The following is a 19,962-nucleotide window of genomic DNA, read 5'->3' as shown; positions in this document are numbered from 1 at the left end:
ACCAATATTTTCTCCTCAAACCACACCGAGTTGTTGCCTTCAGAGGGTATGTGTTTCTGTTTGTTTAGAGTTTAATGGGGTTGACCGCAGCCACTTAAAATGAGATAAGCACAGGGGGGAACAGAAAAATGATTCACTAGCAGTGTGCCTTAAAGTAAAATTCTGGAAACACTACTATAAAAACACCACATGGTAGTCAGTGATGGAAAAACCAAGAACCCAAAGGTCCAGAGGGTAGGAATTTTGGGGAGATGTATTGGTAGAAATGAAATCTAGTTTTCATAATTATGTTTTCATTAGTGTATAATCACCTGAAAATAAGAATTGTTGTGTTTTTATTACATTCGAATGAGCCCTTTGAGGACTTTCTACAGCAGGAGTGGCTCCTCAGTCTCACAGCTCGTGTTGCAACACCATGTAGCCCAGATTGGACAAACCAAACACTGACTATGGAGAGGACCTTTTGCGTTTTTAACATTTTTGCCACAACAATAGCTTCTCCTTCATACTTGAAGTGTGAGGGTGAAGGGAGGGGTTGACACATATCTGCAATCTGACCATTTCAAGTAAAAGTACTACTCCAGAAAAAGTAAAAAGGTACTAAGAGTTAAATGTACTTTAGGTATCAAAAGCAAAAGTATTTGTATGACATCTCCCTATGAAACATAGTGAAGTAGAAGCATAAAATGTCACGAAACAGTACATGAAATGGAATATAAGCACAATACTAGCTAAGCATATCCTTAAGATGGACATGATTAATGAACAAATTCTAATTTGAACTCTGTCATCGAAGCTCAGAGACAGATGAAGCTCTGTAAAAGGTGCAGTCATTATGCAAAGTGACTGATGTTTGCTTCAGTCTTTGGAACTTTAATCCAAGGTCAACAAACTGCAACAATGCAGCCAACATTCAACAACACTGACTTTTGTGACTTTTCTATCTGTGAAAAAATATCTGATATGGTTTTCTTATGAGGCATGCAGTCTACCGATTTCTACGATAAAAGCTGGCTGCTTTCGTTTTCTTGGTGAATAATTGACAAAGAGTGCTGGCTGCAACATTTCCAGTGGAAATCTACTTGGCCGTCTGTCTAGCTTTTGGGTAATGATGCAACAAAACGGCCTCCAGCGGATGAATCAAGATGCCAACACTGCCATTGTTCATAGAGGCACATATACATGGAAGCACTTATTCTAAATCACCTGCCCACACACACACACAAACGCACACACACACACACAAACACACACATGCACAACCAGGTAATCAATGCTTCCTCATCTGTAAGCCATCGATCAAGGCAGGAATGAAAAGTGAGGCAACATAAATGAAGCTCCATTTTATTTCTCTGAAAGACAAACAATGTCAAGATGTTTTGGTCAATATGTTCAACAACCATCAGTGAACAAAAGGCTGTATAACAGCCTCGACAGCGTCTCACCTTGTAGAGAATTCTTGCACTCTGAATACCTTTTCTTTGAGCACACAACAACAACAAGAAGAAGCTTTTTGGCAATTAATTGCCAGTAAATCAATAGGAAAGCTCTCACTTAAAATGTGCACCAGTCTTGCTGTGAATTCGGTAGTTTCCACTGCTAGTTGGTCATGTGTTACTTTTGGCGTCCTCAGATCCGGAGCTCGTTAGTAGCTACTATGAGGTGGATGTATACACTGCATGATGTTAACCTTGAAAAATGTTCTGCCAGAGAAGACAAAGGAAGTGTTTCACAAATGGATGCAATCTTGTGGCAAATGCAATGAACAGATTCAACAATTGCTGTTAGAAAAAAAAATAAAATCACACTGACTGCAGGGTGAGTTATGAATCCACAGTGTTTGAAAGATTTCTAAATATCTCAGGTTTCATGTTTTGGTTTTCCAGAACGAGACTCGGAGCTTGTGAAGTCATACATTTTATGCCAGCAACAAAAAAAGAAAAGAAAAAAACACATGGAATGGGCAGATTTGCAAAACAAAAACACCCTCACTCCTCAAGTACACGGGATGTGAGCTGCTGTTGAAGCGAAATGCATCAAACTCAGTACACTATAATTCTTAAATCAAAAAATAATAATGAACCACAAGTAAATTGGTATTGCTATGTGCTACAACTGGTTAAGCTCGAGGAGTGAAGTAGATTTTCACACACCTCTGCAGGCACTCATTGCTCATCATGGGCTCCATAAATCCAACAGCAGCTAGGCAGTGGTGGGTAGAGATGCACTTAATTTATGGACCTGGAGCACCAGAGGCAGAAGGAGAAGCATGAGCACGATGAAATAAACTTGACACGGGAGTGACTTACAGGTGGGGGGTGAGTGTTTGTGGGTTGCGCTTTAAGACTTAGGCAGGCAAGTGTGTGTGTGTGTATGTGTGTGTGTGTGTGTGTTTGCTGGGGATATGCACGGTGACATGAAGTTCAGTGACACACTGAGGAAAAAAAACCTTGTCATCTGTAATGCTGCAGTGGTACAATTGTGAGACAGGCACTCAGAGAGGAGAGAGAGAGATGAAGTGTGAATTAAACTGTAAATCAGACGCCGGGTGTTGTGTGGTGTTCACTCACTATCCTGAGACAGAAATATCCACAGAAAATCACAGTGATAGATGGACTACGGGTGAGTGGATGCTTATATAGCACATGAGTGAGTTGTTAAACTCATTAGCCTCCCGTAGACTTCCTGCCCACACAAATTCTCAGCTGTTCAAAGGATTCGCAAGTGTGCAGACGCTAATTCAGTTTATGGGAGAGAAAACAAGAGGTAGATGCATCGGATCCTTCTGGTTCACTCAACAGTAATGTTTCCTCAGCCAGAAAACCATACATCCTCATACAACTTCCCCGAATGCGTACATGTCACAACAAAACAGGTGCACCGTCTGAATATCTCTCCCAGTTGAATAATAAAAAACTTGAAATAACAAAGTGCACTCAGAAGCTATTTAACATGACAGATCTAAACAGCTGAGAAGGTCAAATACATCTGAGTAAAGAGAGGACAAAACCAGAAAAGCCCACAGAACGGAGGTTGTAGTAAGAAATGTATTTATAATGGAATAAAAATGTCAACATAAGAAAATAAAGCATATAAAATATAGCAGCCAAACCCTGCCATCTCCCTCAGTGGTCTCCCAGAGAAGGTCGCCCAGTGTTTCTGAGGGATTTGTTTTAATTCTTACTCTACTGCTCTTCATGCCTTCAAGGTAATTGGCAATCTCATTCCAACTACGCTTGATTTAGCACCCCTGTAAATGTTTTCAGTGTTTAATAGGTTAGCATTGAGAGCAGCGAGCGCCTTCAAACTCTCATGAGTTTCTTAGTGACATTTGGCAAATGGATAGAAACTTCTTTTATAAAACAGTAATGAAATGTGGGCCTTTTTTTTCATTTGTTATTTGCTAGGCAATTTGACTTTAACAAGTTCTTCTATAAAGAAATGTAGATAGTTTACATTAATGGCCTGTGAAGACTGTTTTCATGCTCACTATCTGTGAATGTGTTCGTGCTGTATGCGTGATAAATGTTCCCATATGAACACATGTAAGTGTGCACCTCTCTGTTCTATTAACACAATCAACATCAAATGATTGCTACTTTTGCAAAAACGACACTTTTAGACCATTGCTAGGAACCCTGTCGATTATACTGTATTTACACACTTTCCATGGATCAACAGTACTGAAGGATTAGATGCACTGGCATGACTGAAAAACACAGTCAGTTGGGGAAAATGATACTGTGCATATGAAATGGTAAAATAAACAATAGAATGATTTAACCACAACTGACAGTGTGACCACACACACACAAGCGTGTCTAAACAAACAATTATGTGTTATTTCTTCTTGATTTTATGTAAACACATTTAAGCATCGACAAACATGATGGACGTCTCCTCGAAACAATCACCCGTAGTGAAAAGGGCAAATGCTGGGAATTTCTAACTATGACAACCTGTGGGGTGAAAAATGACGGAGACAGAAAGTGAAGTTGGCTAATAAAAGTACGAGAGAGACTGCAGCGAGACCTTGGAGCTTCACTGAGATGGTGGCCTAGTTCTGAGAGATGGTGATTGACAGAACCTGATGGGCAGATTTAAAATGACGGACACATCAGAGATAAGCGAGAAGCAGTGTAGAGAAGTGGGTGACCATTGATTCTCACTGTGCAACAGTCAGGCTATCATACAGTAACACCAGCAGGAAAACAGATAGTCACGTGTCTATGCAGTCAACACACACAGCAACTGGATTTTGAGAATCCTGCTGCTGGTGGTTTGTTGTCACTCTTTCACTCCTGGAGGTATAGCTTATATGCAAATAAAAACAGCTGCTTTTTCAATAAATACAACCAAACTGAATTATTTCAAGCAGTCATTGAAAAGTAAAGCTTCATCTTAACTTTAAATAATTAGATTATACTAATTTCAAATGCTGCAGTGAAATGGAACGGAAACGGGACTGACTGAACCATTGTTGAGCCTTTTTCTGTGTCAGTTTGCATTACAATTCCATTTCTTATGAATATAGAATTAATATATTCCAAATTTGGTTTGAGGTTTTGTAAAAATAGAAGTATGAAAATGTCAGAGCATAGCTAGGCTGATCTGAACTGAAATACTCCTCAAAGCAGTGCGTAAAACATCACATTCAATAAAAGTTTAACTGCTCTGACATTTAAAAGAACCCAAGTCAACTGCTGATAGAAAAATCCCTTTACTTTACCAGAGACTATATGTTTTTAGTTTGTTCTAATATATGCTAGGTTTTATTCATACGCAGGCTTGTAATTATGAAATCGGAATCGGTCCTGACTATGTGATCTGGAGAAAAAGACTTTTACAGTGTATTCTCTGCACAAGACTGTGCATATATTTTAAGTGAGAGATTATAAAAATGATGGGGAAATAAATGTACTAAATATGTAGGATGGATGGAGAAGAAAGTAACGCCAAGACACAAAAGAAAAGGGAATCAAATGGAACTGTGTTTGTGTGTGTAGTCATCATGTGTTTAAGCAGGTATTCAAAACAGAAAATCATTCCTTCAGTTCAGCTGCCACCTCAGCAATGAGCACCTGCCAACACCTCTGGACATGCATCGCTGTCTTTCAGAGATACCAACAGTTAAAACATTTTTTTTAATAGAATATCACTACTACAAAAGAAGTCTGTATGTTTGTTTTCTTGGTTCAGTTGAATTTGTTGTCTTCTCAAGGCCGTGGTGCTTTCTTCAGCCACAAGATAATACTTATGGTTTTTGGCACTTTCAAAATAAAAGGATTTGAAGGATGACCTTGCATTAGTCTGTTCATCTTTGCAGCTCTTCAGAGGCAATATACGTTCATACAGTAAATTGTCAGATAAAAAAGGAACTTGTTCAAAGTTTTTTTCCTTCCCAACAATAGAATAACAATATTCAGTACTGATAATCCAACAGAGGACAGAAATAATTTAAAAAGGAAAAAAAGAAACAGCACAATGATAAATGACTGAAAATACTGCATAGTACAAATGCCCCATAGCTGTTTTTGTCCGTCCTGTTTTACACGGTACAGAGGGCCAACAGGGGCAGACCACAACGAGACAGACTCATCAGTTTTTCCTATGACCAAGGAAAAATTTCACCCAAGGATATTCCAAAAATTGACTGCTGGCTGTTGCCTCTGGGGTAAGTCCACAGCATTGTCCTGCCCTTTAAGAACAACCTCTGAATGGCCTGGTTCAAAATACCACACGATCTTTGATCCCTGGGAAGAAGGGAGGCGGCTGCTGGGAAAGTCAGTTCTTCTGGGATTGCTGGGCGTTATTCAGGTTCACTGCTATTTGTGGTCTTGTCCCACTCTATGCTCTCCTCACTGTGTGTGGGAGACGGCAGGGCCCCGGTGGCCCCTGCAGGACGCATCCTCAGTCCCTGGAAACGTCGGCATTCGGGGCAAATGCGGATGTGGCTGCACCCCCTGGCGACCAGGGCAGCCTCCTGCGCCAGTCTGTGGGAGAGGGGTTCAGGCAGTCCGGTGCCCCCGCACAGTTTGCCATTGCTGAGGCTGACGGCGGCAGCTCGCGCCCGACGCTCCTCCAAGGGTAAGGGCCGCGGCCGCAGCATCGACGCAGACCGCCGACGCCTCACCTGCAGGCTGTCGCGACACAGAACGATCCCCTGGAACTCCCGCAGCATCTCCTCACAAACTGACTGCTGCAAGCACACACACAGGAAGAAAAAGATAGGGCAGAGGGGGATAAGAGAGGGAGAGAGAGGGAGAGAGGCCAGACAACTCACTGACTGACTTGATCAGGACAGACTGATGGACATCGCAGACACGTGTCATGGTTATATAATCAGTGAATAGTGGGGACAGCAGAGAAATGGCTGATGCAGAGTGAATAAACCAGCAGTAAGAAAAACAACACATAAAGGATATATGGGACATTAAACATATTTCTCACATACACACACATTTTATCTCCTGGACTGATGATCAAGCGCTCCACTGGGTATATATACAGAACATAAACTCAAATAATTGCAGTCTCAGACATGATACTGCAGCTCAAATGCAAGACAGGAGAAGCTAATTATCAATCAACGCATGCTGCACATAAGCACGGTGACTATACAGATGCGCACAGGTATAAATCTACACACACACATATATGCACACAAAACATGCACAGGGTGCACAAGTTAGAATGAAACATCAGTCTGTGCTGCTCAAAAAGAAGAAATCACATGAGTTGGCTTTGACTTTCACATTCTGAATGTTTATTGAATTAAAATCACAGTGTGGAGGCCAGACAGTTCTGTATCTTTGAGAAGAATCACACGAACAGTAATTATATCACTACATGCACATCTTTCTCTGATTACTCAACCTTTTTTGTGGAAATAATGGCGCTCACTGACACTAAACTGGCCTTTATCCTGATAAAAATGCTCCAGAGAGCAGCATATCTGGACACTTAACACACTCCTCATCTTGCTTTCTTGTTCTCACTCCAGATGCAGCTAAACTGAAATTTATATGAATACATATATATATAACTTTGATTTATCATTCATACAGTTTTTTTTAGGATTATAATAATCACACACTGTCACTGTAAACTACATTAAATTTTTCACTGTGAAAAAGACTTGTAACTGCTTTTTGCTCTAAACTAAGTAAATCTTTCCTTCTGCTTCCCACATCTGGTTGTAGTCCAATACTATGGTTGTCTGCCGCAACTAGTCCATTACTGTCCATCATTCACCCTCTGACGGAGTGAATGAATTCTGGTCTCTGACAATTGGATTTGGAGTGCAGACATGTGTGAATATGTCAGGCATCTTGTAAATAGACAGGCGACTGGATTACGGCAAAGAATAAACTGCAGTTATGAGCAAATGATTACTGGCAGCACCCACAACCAGTCAGATATAGCTACATTCAATATTTTATTTTCAGTACATTAAGTCTGTTCTGTTCACTATACAGTACCCAAAGGTACTTTATAAAGTTCTCAGCCTCACCTGAAAACAAGGGGTATAACTCCCATTTTGGGGCATAACTGTATTCTATAAAGCCGTAGATCACTGTCCACAGAAAATCAAATGTTTGAAGCAATTAAAGAAAAAAGAAAAGCTTTGAGCAGACGTGCTGTTACTCCAGGACAATGTGTTTGTTCTTACAGCACAGGTGGCAGAAGCAGTGAAATGCGGCCTTAAATTGTTGCTCTGTGAATCTCGCTCGCCCAACCTGGGGTGAGAAAACTTTTGTTTCTCAAATTGAAATGGTACTTGTGTAGTCGCCACTTTCAGACTGATGATGAAGCCATCCACGCTGCTGAGGAGTATCAGGGGGCTCAAGATCTTACTTCATCCACAAAGGTACAGTGAAGCTTGAGCATCAGAGCATTTAAGGTATAGGAGACTATGTTCAAAAATAAGGCAACTATGAGACCGATCTTTCTCTTGTGACATTTTGTGGTGAGGCTGAGAACATCATAAAGTACCCCAGTATGTTTGAATTTTTCACTGCTATAAATAAAACATAGATCATATACTTATGTACTCTGAGAGATAAAAGTGAGGTATATCTTTGCTTTGTGCTGATTATGTCTTAAAGGCTGTATGGAGGAAGGCAAGTGGAACCCAGAGAAGGAAGAAGAAGAAGACCTCTACTACATTCCTATCAAAGCTGAGCACTGTAGGAAAACCTAGCTGCTCCGTGGGGGGGGGAGGTGCCAGGGAGGGGAGAGGGAGACAAAGCAGATGCAGGTTAGATAGCCCTCTCTCACCTCATTTCCTGGCGCCTGCCTTAACATCCAGACAAACTCCAGCACTGCCATGAAGATAGCCACCAGCAGGCCACACACCAGCACCACGAAGATACCGCCGATGTTCTCCATGCCCAGACCTGGAAAGACGCCAGGAGACATGAGGGAAAATGGACAAAATGTGCGGCTGATGATCAAACAAGATATGGATTAAGTAGAGACAAACCTTTGGCGCGGTGGTCCTCTTCTTTTGGACATTTGCCACCATCCCACCACTTCCTCTTGAGGATCTCCAAACGATTGTCCTCCTGCAGTTTCAGGATGGCGAGGTCAAACTCATCCCGGTACACTGACCCTGGAGGGAAAGGAGAGGGAAAAGCTGACAAAAATTTTTCTAATTGTACAGTCACAGCAAAAGACCCACATGCTCCCAGTGCCAGCATGCTTATTTGTCACATCAAGTCACATTTTCACAACTTTTCCCTATGATTTAGTTTGGTAAATGTGGATTTATGTCACTGCATCACATTTTTTCAACAAAAAGAAGTCTTCAAAGATAAGATTAAAGGGTTTACTACAATTTTGCAGTGTCGTACGGCCACATCACAGTATGGAGTATGAAATATCATCCACTAAAGAATTGGTTTATATCCTTCAAACATCAAAGGCATTCAAATTAATCTTGTTTACTTCTAAGGTGTGTTTTTTTCCCCCGTCTGCAGTTTGACTCAACCTCAGATCAAAGTGTAAGTAAACCCTGTGTTTCTACTCTCAGAGCAGCAAGCCAGTCGTACAGAAACACTTTCACATTCAAGTGGAACAATATTTCAGATTCCTTTTCTCTTGTCCTAACTTCCCCCATCACAGCATGGAGACTGCTGCTCTATTAAAGTCTTGCAGTAAGTCTCTTTTAGTTTCTCCCTTTTTGCATCATTTTGCCCCATGATAGCAGCTAATAGTTTGGCTTTGCTGGGGCTTTGCTTTTCAATTTAACTCTCCAATGTGACGTTTATGGTGTATCCTCCGACTAATGCCGCTGCTCTTCATTCCTCTTTCCTCGCTTCACTATGAATTATACAGTGCACTTAAGTGAAACCACGAGCTCCATTTTACAGCAAACTTTTCCTCCCTTCTACTTCTCTAATAAACCCATCTTCTGTCTTAGGAAGTTACACCCATCGGCTCTCCAAAGTGCCTGAGTTAAATTCTCCCATAAATTCTCCTTTCCTCCCTCTGGCTCTCCACCCATTGTTCTTCACTCACCCAGTGGCATGCCGATGCCGTAGCCCTTAGTGTCCAGCAGTCCTCCGATCTGCGTCAGGTTGCAGTTCCTCTGACGGTAGTACTCGTTCATGGTGCTCTCCAGCAAGTAGGCGTAGTTAGAGTTGAGGACACGAGCAATTCCTTCCTCTGTGCTCTTCACAAACACGCTGGGCTGCTTGGAGTGCATGAAGTTCCACATACGCTGGTAGGTCTGATAGCGAGAGTTCTGCACGTCCATCAAGAAACAGATTAGACAGATAACTGTGGCAGATCGTCGATAAAAGTTACAAATACATACTCCCCACTTTTGAGGTTCGCACTAGTGTTCATTTGTTTTTCATACTTTGGACTGATTATTCAAATTAAAGGAATGCTGTTTCTTTAGAAGACATTTTCCAAGTAGAATAGCTGCAGATCAGAACAGACACTTCACTTAACACCCCAAACTGTCTTCTACTTTCTCTTGGCCTGTCTTCTTTGAGTTATTCAAGGTCCAGTGGATGTAAAAGCGCCAAGGAATACAAGGCCAATGTCTCTCTTCCCTTTCCCCAATATCATCCTTCACTGTCTCTCTCCCCCTGTAACACCCTCTTTCTCTGTTTCTCACTGTCTGTTTCGCTCTCTCTGAGGTCAAATCTTGAGAAGATGAAAGAGGATAGCGTGGGACCTGGACAGCGTCCCATCTCCCTGAGGAGAAGGATATTGAATGGTTGTGGCAAAGAACAGACAGGAAGCAGATAAAACTCGTAGTTAGAGGTGGAAGACAGGAAGGACAGCGAGGTGATGAAAAGGATAACATCACTGACGGCCCATTGATTGCAACAAGCTCTGACATGAGTTTATGTGTATGTGTGACCTAAGATTTAAGAGAAAAAACATTGGATCATAAATAGTGATGTGTGCACCCGCTGACCTGGAAGAAGGTCATTGTGGATCCTCCGTGCATGGTGCCGTACTCTATCGCCGTCTGATCCGCCAGGTCGTCCACTGACTCTATCGGCACCTCCATCCTCTGGACTGTTAGGAAGGCAGCCAGGTTGGCGGTGTAGGATGAGATGATGATTAATGTGAAGGCCCACCTGTGCAGGAGAGGCAGAGGACGGGAACATATGTGTTCACCTATAAATGTATGTAAATGAGCAAGGGGATGTATGAAGATAGATTATCTGGGTGAAAGTGTGGGAGGATTAAAATAACTGCGCACCTGAGTGGAGGAGACACGACAAGGTTTTCAGTGGATACTGTGGTGGATGGATGAATAAGTGGGTGTGTATGGAAAAAGGTGACAATGGTGGGTTTGGATGAAGTTCATACTGTAAAGGCAGACATACACAGATGAATGTATGCACAAAAATCATCACTAGCCACTTGTCTTGAATGCTGATGATCTGCAAATCTGGAATGAAGCTTCAAGATCACATAAAAGGTGAAGTGCATTCCATGACATGACAGAACTGATTGTGGATGTGAAAGCTGAAAACATGCAAATGCATTTGTCTGTGTGCAAATACTAACCACACTCCACTGACACAACGTGTGGACAGAGCTCTAGGAGCAATGGTGGATCCTTGCTGCATGAAGCCTCCAACAGGGAACCAGAAACTGTTGCCCAGTGAGTACTGGTTGATCAGCAGGTTACAACGGCCCTTTAGACAAGGGTGGGGGTTGTACCACTCGTAAGGTGTCAATCTGGGGAGAATGAGACAACAGGGTGAGACAACAGAGGGAGTCAAGAGGGATATTTGGCCAAAAAGAGCAGGAATAAAAGTGGGATTTAGTATTCAAACAAGAGCAAAACTCAAGAGACACCAGGAAGCGAGAGAATTGGAGACAGAGAGTGGAGTGAGGACAAGGAGCAAAACAAACTCTAACACTCAACTGAGCGCAAAGTCACCTTGGCTCTCTAGAGAGAGAACCAACCTGCTTTTCACTCCCCAAGTGCTGCCTACTTAAACAGTGGGGGTATAGTTGGTGTAATTGGTGTGTTCTAGTGTGGCTGCATGAAGCTAAAGTCGTGCAACAACTCTTTTACGTGCTGGACTGAGGCAACAATTCATTTGTCTCTGTCTTAAAAATGAACAGAAAAAAGTTGCAAAACACAAAGCAAGACTTTAAAGAACATGGAAATTGAACATATTTTCCACAAAGGAATCTTCTTCTAAAGAAGCACTAGCAAAACTAAGAGTGCATATATTATTATTCACTTAACTGCTATGATCAGACCACAGGAACTCTTCTACTGACTCTTCTACAGATGTTGTTCAGATATATACTGTGCACTGTATACCACCTGTACAAAATCCTTGGGAGACAAAATGCACTTCCTGGTCAGTGGACTTAAAATTTGATTCCAAATTGTGCTGCATATGACAATTTGCATTTTTGCATTGAAGTCTAACTTAGTAATATTTCTATACTGATGTGCAGCAGAAGTTTTATTCATTCCCTCGCTGAGCAGCAGGTGGCACTGTGATGCTGGAGACCCATCAGTGGGAGGAGAACGTCTCTTTCACTGTGATGTGGAAGATCAACTGCAGAGACCGAAGAAAAGCGAGAGCGCAGACACCTGTTTCCTCCTCTGTATACCCCCACAGACAAACATTTTTGTGTTCTCACTCTCTGTACCCAACCCCTTTGTTTGTCTCTCACTCTTTTCTCTCCCTCTCAGATCTGTGCAGGCTGTGTTTTTCAGATTCTCTTTTACCTGGCTACCAGAAAGAGGACGCAGCTGACAGCCAAGTAGGCCAGAAGCATGAAGAGCCAGACACCAGGGGAGAATGGATCCAGGAAGGAGAAGTAGCCTGGCCTCCGTCCCTGAAACACAACACGCACACAGCGCAGAGTTGAAACCATTAAAGCCTCCTCAGACCAAGCAACCATTTGATACCATGTTCAAATCACACAAGCCAGTCCAACATGGGCGTTTGTTAAAGGACGAGTTAAGAGGTTAAATTCTTGCTTGTAAAGGTGATACTGAACTAATTAGCATGCGAGAAAACAGGTTCCTAACATCAGCTCCATATAGTCTGCGCCAAGATTAATTAAAACACAAAATGTTGCTGAATTTCGTGTTGATTCCTTTGCCCCAGTCCAATTTGGTCTGTGTTAACCAACATTTACTGCTGCCTGTGTAATTTGGAGATGATGAAAAAGGTGACTGTGACTGTAAATAAAGGGATTTTAATGTGATATGCATAGATTTCCCTGTCCTAAACTGATAGCACTGTAATTATATGAATCTCATTTGCATGTAAACATTCAGATCAACACTGTATGAAAGCACAAACTCAATCTCCCATGAACTGTCAACAGAGTGGCACAGGGCTGTATACTGATACCGCATCACAGATAAGGGGTTTTATTTCCCAGATTTGGGCGCTAAAAAAAACAACTAAATAAAAACAAACCAAAAAATACTGATAACAACTGACGACTGTTTCCCGTTAATTGGTATTTATGACACTTTTACATAACTCTGCATTAAATATGGCATTATGTCCAATAACACAAAATAATTAGAGGTCAAAATGATTAAAATAGAAAAAAAACAACAGTCACTGTTAGCATTCTCTGCACAGCTGCATGCCGTAGAGAAAGGTCAAGTAATGAACTAAACCATTACAGCTACATTAAATAGAAATTCATTTTTGTGACCTATTGTTGACTTGCAGTATGACTGGGAGTGTAATGTCCCAGCTCGGAGAAAAAGAAAAAAAAAAGATTAATAGCTTTGGCTTGGACAAAAAGGCTAGCAGAGTCGAAACAGCTATGAGCTGTTATGTATCATTTTGGATTGGCAAGTGGGAGATAACGTGGCTAAAATAAGGTTGGCAGCCAGTGGACCAATGGGAATATAGGGCCTAATTTCTAAGGTTTCATTACTGAGCACCAACAGCTATTGTCCTCTAAATGAAGCCAATTACTGGTGAACCAGTGTCAGAATGATTGTGCGTGCCTATTTATATGTGTGTTTATGTGTGCTCATATTTCTTATGTTCATGTTCAGCTCATGGCCGATCTGACTGAGCGTCAGCAAGAGAATATTAGCCATTTACACACACATGCACGCCCACCGTCTGTTAATGACGATGAAATGAAGGTGGCTGTCGGGGGCCAGCAGGACAGTTAGATAGCGGAGGTGATCAAACAACTGTCCAAGTGTTGTTATGAGAAGAACACGCTCAGCCGTAGAGGAATTCCTTATCTTCTATTTCTGTGTCAACAGGCAGCAGCATGGAGCCCACCTGAACAAGCCCAAATCACTTTTATGCAAAAAAATACTCAATTAGGTACTCCTGGGAGACCTCACGCATGCCAAAACACCGCAGTAATACATTACCGAGGCCCTGCAAAATTAAATTTGAGGCAAAGAGGGTGAAATTATTTTGGTGGGCATTTGTTATGATAAACGAATCCCCATTTAGACTTGTGCAGAGATGAGAATTCATTAATGTGTCTGTAATCACTTGTATATTAGCTCGACTGGGTAAAATAGGAGTGGTGCAGAAAGCAGGAGAAGAAAGTGAGATTCAGTGGATTTTTTTTTTTTTAGCAAGATTCACATCAGCCTGCCAGTCAGAATATATGTCAGTCTATCTATAGCGTGTAATTGCTTATGATGATGATGATGATAATAGCTGTCTGAAAATAGAACAGCACTGAGCTCAAACACACAATGGCACTCTCAGAGGTAGACCGCTCGATGTAAAGTGAGTATCACTGCCAAGCTGCTTCTAGTTGGCATGACTAGGGTAACAGCATTATGTGCTGACATGAATCCTCCTGTTTGCTGGTCCGGTGTGGCGCATGCTGAACCAGCGCTTTGTGAACTGCTCGCCCCAGTTGCCCACATCTTAAGTTTCCACCAAGGTGCTATTATTAAGATGAAGAGAGCTGCAGACACCCGGGACTCCCATGCTAACAACAGATGGTGGAGAAAGAAGTGAAGGTGCAGGAGAGCAATTCAGAAATAGAGACAGAGAGGAAGGCAGGAAGAGACGAGTACAAGGACAACAGGAAAACAGTGGGAGTTGTGCTGCTCAGAAATCTTGACTTTGGAGCTGTAATATATTTGCTTTCGTACTCAGAGACAAAGTTTGCATGAGTCGAAGGGCAAATTAGCCATGGTGAGGCTGCAGCAGACACACTAATGAGCACAGAGAGATCCAGCTAGATGGGAACTGCACAAAATTTGTTCAATATCTGTGCACAGATTTCCCAAATATGTCAGGATATTTTCTCTGGAAAAGTTTCTTTTTGTAGGACAAACTGAATATTAGAAAGAACAGACTAATGAAACTCTCTTTAATGATCATCTTGTGACAAAAAAAAACAGGATCATTGTTGTCTATGATGTCTGATGTAATGTAACGTTTTCAAAAGCTGCTCTGACAAGTGTTTTACACTAACAATGGAAAAGCTGCTCATGTTGAAAAACCAATAGATAATCTGTACCACCTCTTATTCTAGAGTGAGTCTTGATGCTTTCAGCCGGTTGATTTAATTTCATGGTGGCAACTTTGGCTGTTTTAGTTTTGCTCTCGCTCTTACCAGCCCAATTTCCACTCCACTCCCAGCAGACACACAAAGCTAGTGAATGTCTGGTAAACACAGCACAGAATTTAAAAGGCTGCAGGAAAGAACAAGTCAAGTGATGCTACGGTGGCTCTCTGTATCTGCTGAATGTGCAAACAGGCAAAGGTTTCCTGACATGCTAGCCCTAAGGTGGCAATATGTCAGCGATGGGTTTATAGCTGTTGTGCATCCAGAAAAATCCATCAGTGCAGGTTTTAAGTTGCTTTGGCAAAGCTTCCCAAGTTCACCTAAAATTCAGTGCCATGCCAAAGCAAATGTGCAAATACAGAGTTATTCAGTAAAAAGTCACATTTTGGAATTTTTGAACAATTTATCGTTGTTTTTCCTGTTTTGTTGAATCACAGATAACAGCAAATAAAATCACTCAAAAAAGTATTAATTGACGTGTTAATCATAAAAAAAATGCAATGTCTACAAATAGCAACTAATTTGCAACAGAGTTTTCTCAGGTTTTTACAGGTATTTTATGGTAACAGCACTGTTCTAAAGGGATTCTCTCATGTTATCTTACAGCTTTATTTCTTTATTTTTCCAACAAACTCTCAAGTATTGACTGTATTTTTTTGCTGTTCTTCAGGTGATGTGCAAGCTTGAATTATTTGTCATTTCAAGTAGTAACTATTTTTCATTAAATTATAGTAATTACCAGGCTAGAGAAGCGCTCTAGCCGTTAAATAACAGCTATGCACTGTATTCAAGGTAAATACAGTAACTACTCTTTATCATTTTTTTAAATGCACTGTTTTCACTGCTTTTTACATGTTTTTCTTTTACGGTGTAATTCATTAATTATCGGTGATACAGTGGCTGTTGCACTGACTTGAAAGAGCATTTTAATAAAAAAGAAATACCTCCAAGTCTATCCAAATGGCCTGGGATTACTGTTTAAACAGTGATCTCAGACAGGTGGTCTGCTCTCTCTTTATTTTGGAAGGTGACTCTGTGTGCGCAAGACAGACTGTCAGCAGCTTTGTGTTTGTGTGTGTGCCTGTGTTTCAAATCTTGTCAGCAGCTGTCTATGCTGTCAGTCATCTGCAGCAGGGCCGGTACAGTACGTGCTCGGGCAACCCGGTGCACATGGAGCATCGCTGCTGAGCGCGGAGGCAGAAATTTAGTTGACTGCTGGATGGGGAAAACACAGCAACTGTAGCTCATCTTGTAGGTAATGTTGAATGGGAGACACTGTACACATTTGGAAGAGACATAATACTCTAAAACAATGACATAATGAGCAAACTAATAGTTGCCTGGGTGCATGAATTAGATAGTTACAGTAAACTCGTGGCGATAAGCATCAAATGTGAGTATGCAATAGGAGTGTACACTACAGCAACATAATACTCTATGTCTCCCAACATAAACATTGGCTGCCATGTTTAAATTACTTTTATTAGAGGTTTTATCAATGGTTTATCATCATGTGAAGACAACAAGAGGCCGTGAGGCAGGTCAAACAATATCAAGGAATGCAGACGTGTTTCACAGTGGGTGAAACATCCTTTATGACCTGCTTTTACGAGTTCATCTCAACAAATAAAATTGCGAAGAATTGCTGCCTATTACCGTACGGGTATGTCCCTTCCTCCTCTTATCTTGCAGATGAAGTGCTCATTCATTTTACCTTGCGCTGCCCTTGTCTCTCAACTTCCCACTGTCCCTTACTCCATTCCCTTTCCTCCTCCCCCTTCGTCCCTCTCAGGGGGATTGCCTTCATGCCAGGAGGGTTGCTGAAGGAGCTGGTGAGGTTATCCAGTCAAGGATTTCACCTAGTCATCCTGCCTCTTGGTATTCATACCACACAGTTGCCCCCTGAGGCTGCCTGCCTGAATACTGACTCAGTGAAGGAGACTTCCCATTGTCATTTCAACTCTCGCACTCTCCTGCTCGCTTCTCTGCTCTCATTTCTCCGTCTTCCCTCCACCTTAGCCGCTTCTCTTTCTACCTGTTTCTTTGCTCATTCTCTTTTATGTTGTCTTTCTTCCTGTCCCTCCCTGTGTCTCCCCACCGCCTGTCTTTTATTCTGTGCTCTTTGATAGCGTTCACATTTCTAATTGTGTCAGAGCAGATGCTGTCAGCTGTTACGGCTGTTGAGATGGCCGCAGGGGCAATCTGTGGAGAGCTGTTGATTTGGCGGAGGTCACGGGGTCGTATTCATAACAACATCTTGCTGCCTCTTGGGCTCGCCAGGTTGTCTGGCTTTACGTCTGGGTGATTTGTACACGCGTGCGGCTGCGCATTACTGTAGGGTGTCGTTGTACTGTATGTGAAGTGTGAAACTGTGTGGGCGTGTGTCTACATGCGCTTGGCGGCACGTGTTTGTGCAATTTTCTACGAGGACGTGTGTGGCCAAAGAGTCAATAAAGCTCGTTATGTCACGCTCTACCCTCAGGGCAGCTGCTCAATCTGCCACAGCTTCCCCACACCCCTAATTAACTCCTATGTCTAATTAAGTACCGCTCTCTCTTTCTCTTATACACACAGAAAAAAAAAAAGCTTACTTTGTCGCACAGTCCCCAAATTAATGGAGATGTTTAAATGATGGAATTGGCGCAGACATAAAGTACCTCAGAGTGCTGGGATCTTGAGATACAGCTGTTTTTTTTTGTTGTACAAGTGATGGATGTAATGGGAGGGGAAGGTTGTTTTATGAGATGAGGTTGACAGTAGCTTTAGGTAGTGTCTGGGTTCATAACTCTGATGCCTGATTTTGGCCAGCAGTGACACATACTGCACTGGTTGCTCTTTGATAAGTATGAAAGCAAATCAGTTTTATATATATAGCCTCAAACCACATGCTTGTCATACGTCACACTATGTAACAAACACTATCTTATGGCTGCATATAGTACCAAAATATACACAACTAGACACCAAACAACCAGGTGAGACAGCTGAAAAACTTAGACAGGTAGTGCTTGTCTTCTGCAGACAAGATGCAAGCTGTGTGAGATTTGTTCCTGTAGTTTTTTTCTGCAGAGTCAGTGCCCCAGAAATCACACAACAGAAGGAGCAGACAAGGTAACAGTGGTCCCCCCCAGGGAATCAGGTCCCCTGTCTTTGTGCAGCGTAACACACCAACACAAAATCATGCAGCGGGTAATTAAGTTTTGTGATTTGCTGCTGTTCTCAACACTACACAGAAAGCTTGACGATGACAGTTGGTGGTTTTCATAGTAGAGGAAGCAGTAGAGCTATAGTTCAGATCTGCTCCCCGTGTTTTGCAGTTTCAAACAGGAAATGCATTTATTTTGTTTTGCTGCCTTTGGTCTGAATTTGTCTCAAAGGCGGCGATATCTGCAAAAGTTTGAAACAGCTTTGTAATACACGAGCAGTTTCACCACAACAAGATTACGCCTTGTACTATTTGGTTGTTGCAAGAAATATTGTCCGCATTAATCAGACGGCGGATAAGAGTCATATCCTTAATAAAAATAAAAAAAATGACAAGACAAAAGGAATAAACAGCAAAAATAACAATAAAAGAGAAAAACAGTGTTTGTGAGAGAGAGAGAGAGAGAAAGACATGCATACTGACAAAGAGGAGAAATGGAGATTAAATGGCCAATAGTCTGAGGGTAATTAATACCCAACAGGCAGCTTTATTTTATTGCATTCGCCATTGTTATTGATCAGACTGAAATTTTCATTTAAAGTTTGAAATAAGCAGCAGACCCCCTTGTAGAAATCACTGTGCCTCAGATCAATAGTCAGTGGATTAGAACTAAACAAGTGCAGTCACAGAAATTCAAATATCGAATTTTAGAGCATGCTGAGGGACTGCTCCGAATCAGACCTAAGAAAATGCCAAGGGGCAATGGGAAAGTTAAGAGAGCATGAGGAAATGAGGGACAGAGAAAGAGAGAGCGAGAGGGAGACAAAGACAGAGGATACCTGTCTATAATCCCCCTTGTCTTTTACTGTCATCTTTTCTCTCTAACTCTTCAAACACTTCATACACCTTATCTTAATAGTAACTGCTTTCTATATATCTCTCTTATTGACCTCTTAACCAGGAATCTGGGTCAAGTCTGTGCTAATTCAGCTCTTGGACTCAGTGTAGCAGCCCTGCAGGATGCCAGCTTCACATCATCTCCTCAGGCTGCCACCCGCCTGCCTACTTCCCACTTCAGAGGTCATACGCTGTCCGGCAGCCCATTTAACACTGCACCTACTGCGAGCATCGATTGATTCTCCCCAACTGTTGGCACTTAATTGAGTCCCTCACCGCTACACCTATTGGTACTGTGCACAAACTATGGGACGGTGAGAAGGAGGGAGGCTTACAAGGAGTGGGGACAGCAGCATGATGGACTGGGAGTGTGAGCAAACGCCCTTCTGGGATTCTACACTAATGTTAGCTTGCGCAGGCGCCAGAACACCTCGGTGCGGACTGTGTCCAGTGCCATACTGGGCCCCGCTGTGTCACCTTGGGTTTTGGGGGAGGACAGATGATTAATGGGCCACTGACTACACAAACACTGGCTCATTTCCACCTGCACTGCTGTTGTTTCACTGTTTCTTGCTTGGGCTTGCGCTCTGCGGAACATGGAGGGCATTGATAGTGTGAATAAGACGGCAAAATGCAATCAGAGAGCAAGCAGAAAACAGCTGTGACGCTGCACCATTCATCAAGAAGTTCACACTATATAAAAAAAAATAAAAATAAACGGCATCTGGTGCTGGCAGAACTGGGGGCAACAGTAGGAAGAAAAGGGGTGACCACAGAAGAAGTGAAAAGAATCGGACACTGTTAAAAAGTTGACACTGCAGGGAGAGAAGAGGAAGAATGAAGAAGCAAAAAAGTATAGGTTAGAGGAGCAGAGCAAGAAGAGTATAACATGAAAA

General features: G+C 42.1%; 1 protein-coding gene across 3 annotated transcripts in view; it reads right to left on the bottom strand.

Annotated features, from left to right (window-relative positions):
• Positions 1 to 1,328: 1,328 nt before the first annotated feature.
• Positions 1,329 to 19,962, bottom strand: part of grik4 (glutamate receptor, ionotropic, kainate 4) — a 304,795-nt gene continuing 286,161 nt past the window's right edge. For 2 of the 3 annotated variants that reach the window (XM_023281819.3, XM_055012535.1), the window contains exons 15-21: positions 12,227 to 12,336; positions 11,038 to 11,211; positions 10,436 to 10,601; positions 9,523 to 9,748; positions 8,486 to 8,614; positions 8,281 to 8,399; positions 1,329 to 6,199 (exon numbers count right to left, since the gene is read on the bottom strand). In XM_023281819.3, the coding sequence (XP_023137587.2) occupies positions 5,810 to 6,199; positions 8,281 to 8,399; positions 8,486 to 8,614; positions 9,523 to 9,748; positions 10,436 to 10,601; positions 11,038 to 11,211; positions 12,227 to 12,336 (1,314 nt within the window). In that variant the 3' untranslated portion in view covers positions 1,329 to 5,809. The remainder of the gene's footprint in view (positions 6,200 to 8,280; positions 8,400 to 8,485; positions 8,615 to 9,522; positions 9,749 to 10,435; positions 10,602 to 11,037; positions 11,212 to 12,226; positions 12,337 to 19,962) is intronic. The other variant, XM_035953556.2, reaches the window with a different exon arrangement.

The sequence above is a fragment of the Amphiprion ocellaris genome, chromosome 7, assembly GCF_022539595.1.
Source record: "Amphiprion ocellaris isolate individual 3 ecotype Okinawa chromosome 7, ASM2253959v1, whole genome shotgun sequence".
NCBI classification, from domain to species: Eukaryota; Metazoa; Chordata; class Actinopteri; family Pomacentridae; genus Amphiprion; species Amphiprion ocellaris.
This window is presented reverse-complemented; position numbering and strand designations above follow the sequence as displayed.